Source organism: Cebus imitator, unplaced genomic scaffold, assembly GCF_001604975.1.
Source record: "Cebus imitator isolate Cc_AM_T3 unplaced genomic scaffold, Cebus_imitator-1.0 Scaffold360, whole genome shotgun sequence".
NCBI lineage: Eukaryota > Metazoa > Chordata > Mammalia > Primates > Cebidae > Cebus > Cebus imitator.
The window spans coordinates 2218387-2226717 of NW_016107675.1; the positions used below are offsets into that span (position 1 = coordinate 2218387).

At 39.8% G+C, this 8331-nt stretch overlaps 1 protein-coding gene across 1 annotated transcript in view; it reads right to left on the reverse strand.

Moving 5' to 3' along the window:
* Positions 1–8331, reverse strand: part of LOC108288037 (dynein heavy chain 5, axonemal-like) — a 126254-nt gene that overhangs the window by 32771 nt on the left and 85152 nt on the right. Inside the window, exons 22-23 of the mRNA XM_017506816.1 lie at positions 7345–7466; positions 5021–5170 (exon numbers count right to left, since the gene is read on the reverse strand). Of these exons, the coding sequence (XP_017362305.1) occupies positions 5021–5170; positions 7345–7466 (272 nt within the window). The remainder of the gene's footprint in view (positions 1–5020; positions 5171–7344; positions 7467–8331) is intronic.

Here is an 8331-nt window from a genome sequence, read left to right on the forward strand (position 1 = left end):
AGGGCTTGGCCACCTGCAATGAAATGACCAAACAGTATCTGAGCCCCCCACTCACAGAGAGGCTCACCCTTCCTTCCTCTTTACTCAATGCTGTCCACAGTAACCCTGTCAGGGAAACAAGACGGAGACTATTTTTTTCATATTTGTTTGTTTATATTTCCATTCTATAGGTGGGAAGACTGTTGCTTTCCCAGTACAAAATCAGACAGTTAAAAAAACCAAAGTTGTACTAGTTGTCCTAGTTCACTGGCTGGGAGAAGTTCTGAGGAGGTGGATTTCAGTCCAATTGGATTTGAGGCATAGGCATATTTATTTCCATACTTCTCAATACATTATCTAGGTTGGGCAGATCCAATATCTCAGTCTCTAACTTGTATATAAATACCTACATATTTTTCTGGAGCCTCTGGCAGGTGTTTAATAAGTTTGCCTGACATGTTCTTTGACTTCCCCAAATGCCTACTCCATGTACATATTTAGCCACAGCCACTGAAGCAGGGAGCCTTGTGATCAGGAAGGACTTCAAAGGCTGGACACTGAGGTGTTCCACAGTTGCAGCTGTTTCTCAGCCACATGTACCTCCATCACTGCGGCATCTCTATAGCGCAACTCATCAAGATTCATGTACTTTCCACCCCAGAGTAGTGAGGGGCTCAACATGGCCAATTCCACCATATAACTCAGCATTGGCCTGGTACGGATATTACCATCCAGGCCATGAGTTAACATGCTAGAATACTAATGGGCCAGATGGTAAATATTTTAGGCTTTGGTGGTCAAATTATCTCTGTTGCAACTATTCAACTCTGCCATTGTGGCACAAAAGCAGTCACAGACACACAAATAAAAAGCATGCTATGTTCCAATAAAATGTTAGAGACACCAAAATGTGAATGTTATATAATTTTTACATGCCACAAAATATTAGTGTTCTGGCGATTTTTTTCAGGCATTTGAAAATATAATTCTTAAGTCACTAGCTGAACATAAACAGACAGTGGGCCAAATGTTGTTGGCGGGCCCTAGTTTGCCAACCTCTGGAATGGTAACAAAAGGGAAGGCTGCTTCACTTATATCTGGGGAAAGGACCTTTGGTCATAATTCCAGTTCCTGGAGAAGGGACATTCTTAAATAAGGTCACAGTCATGGCTCAAACTGGCTCCAAGCCTAAAGGTTATAATGAGTCTTGGGTGCAAACATGTGATATGCAAGGATGCTCAGCAATCCCAGGGGAGGCCTCACTGCAGGAGGCATGGATCTGAAACCACACACGCATGCTTTAGAAAGAGTACATTTCTTCATCTTCTTTACTTCAACTTCAACCCAACACCCTGCATTATCTCACTGGGCCAGCAGGACAATAATTCTAGGCATTACTCTCTCTCCCCATCTTCCCAAAGTCTTGGGAGCCCATCCCTTGCACCAGCGTGCCCTGGAGGCAGGCCATGAGTCAAAGGAAATTATTTCAGAGATTCAAGATGTCAGGACTGCCTGCTGGGTTTCAGACTTGTATAGGGCCTACAATCCCTTTCTTTTGTCCAGTTTCTCCCTTTTGAAATGGTAATGTTTACCCAATGCCTAACTACCAGTGTATCTTAGGAGTAAATAATTTGTTTTGATTTTACAGGCTCATAGGTGGGAGGAGATGAGTCTTGGAGAGACTTGGGACTCTGTACTTGATGCTGTAACAAGTTAAGACTTTGGGGGATGGTTAGGAAGAGATGATTATATTTTGCAATGTGAGAAGGACATGAGATTTGAGGGGCCATGGAATAATATAGTTTGAATGTTTGCCCCCTTCAAATCTCACATTGAAATGTAATCCCCAGTGATGGAGGTGGGGTCTGGCAGGAGGTGTTTGGGTCACGGAGGTGAGTCCTTCATGAATGGTTTGGTGCTGTACCCATGAGAGTGGGTGAGCTCTTGAAAGATCTGGTTGTTTGTAAGTGTGCAGCATCTCCCCACCCTCTCTGCTCCCGCTCCCGCCATGGGACATGCCAGCTCCTCCTTCACCTCTACCATGATTGAAAGTTTCCTGAAGCCTCACGAGAAGCTGAGCAGATGCCAGTCCCATGCTTCTTGTAAAACCTGTGGAACTATGAGCCAATTAAACTTCTTTTATTTATTTATTTATTTATTTATTATTCATTTATTTTGAGATGGAGTCTTGCTCTGTCACTCAGGCTGGAATGTAGTGGCACAATCTCAGCTCATTGTAACCTTCGCCTCCTGGGTTCAAGTGATTCTCCTGCCTCAGCCTCCCAAGTAGCTGGGATTACAGGCTCCTGGCACCATGCCCAGCTAATTTTTTGTATTTTTAGTAGAGACAGGGTTTCATCATATTGGCCAGGCTGGTCTCAAACTCCTGACATTGTGATTCACCTGCCTTGGCCTCCCAAACTGCTGAGATTAGAGGCATAAGCCACCACGCCCAGCCTTATAACTCTTTTCTTTATAAATTACCCAGTCTCAGGCATTTATTTATAGCAATGCAAAAACTGACTAACAAACCATGTTAGATAATTCACATCCTACAACAGATATAAACCTCGGTCCATGACCCCCTCCTCTGGCTCAGGCAGTGCAACAGATTTTAGGAATAGAGCGGTAAACAAACGGCCCAGTCCTTATGAAGCTTGCCCCCCCACCTCCATGCCAAGATGAGACATACCTTGAGCAAGTAATAGCAAAATAACTAGTTTGAAAGATTTACGACTTGCAGGGTGATATGAAAGCATGGAACCGATTAATGTTGCAGGCATATATCAGAGAAGGTTTCCTTGTGAAAGAAGCATTTAAGCTGTTGCTTGGATGATGAGTGGGATTTATTGAGGCAAAGAGGACAGCTAAGTGGGTCAGAGAATGTGCATTCTCTGCAGAAGGAACATACGCAGAGACCGTGAAGCAGAAAAGAGCAAGTCACTGGCTGCGGACAGAAGGACACCCAGAATAACTCATGTAAGAGTCAATTCAGGTGTGGCAAGCCAGACTTCTGTACAGCCTATCAACCTTTAAAGAAAGCCAACACCCCCCTGGCATGAGTGGAAATGGAAAGCTGCATTTTCCCACATTGCTCTTCACACAACTCTGCAGAACTTGTTAGTCCCAATATCTGGTCCCAGTGCAGCAGATTCAGCCTGTGCCAACCTCCTTTTGTTGAGGGTATCTTTTTTTTTTTTTTTTGAGACAGAGTCTCCCCCTGTCGCCCAGGCTGGAGTGCAGGGGCACGATCTCAGCTCACTGCAACCTCCACTTTCTGGGTTCAAGCGATTCTCCTGCCTCAGCCTCCTGAGTAGCTGGTATTACAGATGCCCGCCACCACACCGGGCTAATTTTTGTATTTTTAGTAGAGACAGCGTTTCACCATGTTGGCCACGCTGGTCTCAAACTACTGGCCTCATGATTAGCCACCACGACCTCCCAAAGTGCTGGGATTACAGGTGTGAGCCACCACGCCCTGCCTGTTAAAGATTTTTAAGACACAAATGTGTACCTCTAAGGAGACACACTCTGACAGTGCAGCATTTTTGCAGTCAGGCATCCCCAGATGTGGATAGTCACACTGAGTCAAAATGCAGAGAATAAGAAATGCATATAGCCTGATGCTGCCTTTGGGGAATGGGATTGAATGTATCTACATTGTAGACCTTCTAATATGCTTCCCAAAAAGTTGTCAGATTGAAAATCACAAAAGGATTCTAAAAGGAGAATAAGAACTTGAGAGGAGAGAACATTTATCCAACAGGACCTCTAAACCTTGTTTAGGATGTGGGCATCATAAGGGCCATGGGAAGATACTGATACCGTAGGACTTGAAAAGCCAATGAATGGCACCATCTTGCATTTCTTGTAACGTGTGAAGGGTAGACTAGAGCGTAAAAGAAGAAACGTAGGAGAACAGGTAGGAGGCCATGGCTGTGATAAACCCAGGGATCAGAGAAGCTGGGACGAAGACAAAGTTAAAAAAAGAGAGTTACTTAAATTTCAGCATTGAAACAAATTTAGTTTTCTGTGGAAAAAGATCAGAAAGAGACTACTCAAACATTTCTTTCCACACTGTCCTTAAATAAGGCAACTATTTGACAATTCAGTTGGGCAGGATAAAAGTAATGAAACTGAGAAGAAAAGTTGAAAGGAAGAGTGATCTCAGTGCCCCGAATTATGAAACTCATTTTTCTCTTCTCAATAAATCATTGAATCTGGTTGTTTTCATGATTCCACAGTACCTAGGTGGACTTGGAGGTAGTAACTCCATAAGTTTTTAACGCTCCCTCTGGAGAACGAAGGAGAAAATGTCTTATATTCTATTATAAACCCAAGGCTATTGCTACTCCACAGCTTATTTGGAAAAGCCCTTAAGGAGTCAACCTGGGCTGAATACTAGAGTGAAACTTTTCATCATAAAGGCAAGACACAAGTCCTTTGAGTGGGCAAAGTCCCATGATACTAAGCCAGCAAACTAAAGATCTTTAAATAGATGAATCATCTGGAGGCAGGATTCACGTTTAAGACATATGTAAAATTCAATTGTAAGACAAACTACTGACATCTAGAGCTGTGACATTTTCTGAGGAAATGACTACAGTTTGGGCACACTGTCACTCCCCCAGCCTACTCTTCACCCTAATGCCTTTACGTTCTTCCTGCTTTAAGAAACATTGTTATACTACTAGCAAAATGAAGCAGCCATATAACTTTCAATTGAATATAAAATGATATAAAAGAATAATGCATTACCTTCATATTATACCTATATGCCAACCTAAGAATCATGGTTTTCTCATTTACTTTTATAATAGCCGTTGGGTCAGAAAAAGTTACTAAATCACTTAGCCCAAATGTATATCTCTGTACATTTACTTGTTGTTTACTTTTCCATTTTTCACACAAATTGCTAGAAAATCACGCAGAAGCCTACAAGAAAATTCTCATTGAAATTCACATTTAAATTTTTTTTAATTTAAAATAAATTCTCTTTAAAAATATTCTCTCAATTTTCTCTTTAATATAGACTTTTTACCTGGGCAATGGTTCTGTCAGGACACCAGGATCTAATAAGGAGAAGGCGTCCGAAGCAGTCAAGAGATTTGCCATAGGCATTTGGAAAAGGTTCCTCTTCTGGGTTTTCCTTATCAAACCAGATTTTCCACATTTTCTCATTTCTTGATATCTGAAAAAAACACGGGACAAAAAAATGTATCATGCTACCCAACAATCTTTCAATAATAGGTCATAGATATTTTTCATCAAATCTCTGACCACTCCAGATATGTGTAAATTATATTCCTTGGCTATTTATTTTATTTTATATTATAGTACCAAAAAATTTGATAGTCTAAAATCAAATGTGATTTGCTCCAAAGTCAGTCCATATTAACATCAGCCTACAGCTAGCTTTCAACATAGGGAGAGTCCTGGGATGTTTAATTTCTTCTACGCCTTTGTGGTAACAAATTTGTAAAGAATACAACAAAATCAATGGAAACTCATTTTCATTATGTCAACGAAGTCTGATTTGCTCCACAAAATCTTCTCATGTCAGGAACCAAATCTCATTCACTTATGTTTCCTCATTTCCCAGGACCACTCCTGACACAAAAAAAAGGCATTTAATACATGTTTATTATTGAATGAACAGCTTTTTGATCAATACTCTATTAATCTAGAGTAATTGGTAATATGCCAGTTAATATCAACAGATGAATGACCAGACACCTGCTCCCTCAGGCAACTGTGAAAGAGTAAAAGGGCACAGTACATTATCCTCTGGAGCTTAAAACGCCAAAGATAGGCAGGAATTACATGGTAAGCAGATCAGAAACACCAAACAAACAATGTCTGCAGATAAATATCATCTTATGTTCTCTGATATATTTCCTTTCATTAAGGGCTCAAATGTGTTTCCTGGGATATAATCAAAGGCAAATCATTCCAGGTTCATATTTAGCAAGTACTATGTAAGAATAAAAAATGGTAACTTCTTTCAATCATGAAGGACTACTTAATATTGAGGGATTTCATGCATAAGATATCATCTCCAGAAAGTAGCAACTTCAACATCAATGGTCTGGGCAAGGCCACTGGGGATTACCCTCTTGGGGAATAACCCAGAATGGTTTGTAGCCCCAAGTACATGCTAGTAATAATAAACAACACGAGTTATAAGCCAAAACATAAAAGTATAGCAGAACATAAGCAACTGGTCAAATTAAACTGGGGAAGTCAAGAACTAACTTTAAGACACTTCCTGGTCAAAAAAAAAAAAAAAAGCTTCAACTTGTAAATGAATAAAGCCACCCTGCTGCCAACCTCATTTCTCTATGGTCACCTGATTTTCAAGAACCTGTTTCTTGGCTTGTCCCAATTCAATTTTCTACACCCAACTTCCATGATTCCAGCACATGCACAATTCATCAGAGCTGGTTGATTCTAGAAGGATGAAAGCTTCTAAAGATAAAAGGCCAAGTGTTTGCATGAGATTCATACCCAGGTGCCTAAATCAGAAATGAGAAGGGCAGGAGAGGAAGAAGAAGAAGAGGGAGAGAAACAAAAGGCAAGAACGGAAATTGAGCAATCAGAGGCAGGCTGTTCATATGTCTTTTCATTTAACCTCTAGAAAGAAGGAAAAGCCTTTTTAAGTCTATCTAATTATTTAATCTAACTGGATCTATCAGTTTTTCTACTTGTGGACCTTTGATTGGTGATACTAACATCTGGCCCAGGATGGCACTAAAGTTCCTGGGCATATTTCTTCCTGCAATACCATCCTACAAAGAATGGAGTATGCATTATCAGAGTGTAGGTGAGCTTTGAGGAAGGTCAAGCACATGTAACGCCATTTTAAGAGTGACAATGAGAGACTGGACAGGGAGAATGTGGCACATATACACCATGGAATACTATGCAGCCATAAAAAACGATGAGTTCGTGTCCTTTGTAGGGACTTGGATGAATCTGGAAGCCATCATTCTCAGCAAACTGACACAAGAACAGAAAGCCAAACACCGCATGTTCTCACTCATAGGTAGGTGTTGAACAATGAGAACATGTGGACTCAGGGAAAGGAGCATCACACACTGGGGGCAGTTGGTGGGGGTAGGGAAGAGACAGCAGGGAGTGGGGAGGGAGGGGAGGGTGGGGAGGGATAACATGGGGAGAAATGCCAGATATAGTATGCACCTAAAGTTAAATAAATAAATTTTAAAAAGAAAAAGAAATGTTCATTAAAAAAGTTAAAAAAAAAAGAGTGACAATATTAAGAACTCTCTCTCCTCCACAAATATTGTAGAAATCAGAAAGCTGCTCAACATAACATTAGCTTAAGTTGATTTAAAGTACAGTTACCTGATCAAGGATATCTGAAAATTGTCTAAGTTTGCTAAGTTCTACCAAATTCAGCCAAGTCATGTCCAGGATCCATTTTGATGGTTTTGGAGGACAGGTTTTAAGGTCTAATGAGGCACCACCTTTAAAATTAAACATAAAATTATCATATTTTCCTTTCTTCAATGTAAAACTATCTACTTAGCAAAAATTTTTATCAAATTATTTTAATTTCAATTATTTTAATACTTTGACTTTTTTAAGCATAGAAATATAAATAATAGTAAAAACATGCAACATTTAGTACATCAATACATAATTTTAGAAAAACCCATTTAAATCATCAGTAATACAACTCTGGAACCAGGAAGATGCTCGATTCTGTCATAGCTCTGCCTACAAAAAGTCTGAGACAAGTCTTTTCATTTGTCTGGGTCTCTAATTCCTAATATGTAAAATCAAACCTGTGTCATGATGTATGTGTGTAAAGCACACAAAACAGGATAGAGGACATGGCAGGGGTCACTAACTGAGCAGCAATTGTCAATATTAAGAATTTTTCAATGTTAGCACAAACTAATGTTCAAGAGATATCTAGAAATGTTAGTAGTACTACATGTATCTGAAGGATTCTCTTTTATAAATCAGTGTATTACTTACATCCACCTTGAACACACCCCAAGGATTCCCATGCCATGTCACTTATGTCTGTGGTCATACCATAAGCTAACGACAACAAACATTTCCATTTGTTACTGGCCCTTACCTTTTTGCTGACGATTTACCAAAGCTCATGTAACTCATACAGCTGACAGCAATGTAAGATAAATGATACCTTAAAAATGTTTTTGTTGCCCACTTCAGAAAAATTGAATGTGTGAGTAACCAAATTTTAAGAAAGAGTTAGGCAGACTTCTCTAGGATAAAATATACTGTTTAATAAGTAATATCTATTAAAGAATATCAAGGAAGATATGCTCTATGCATTATTCTTTTTTTTTTTTTTTT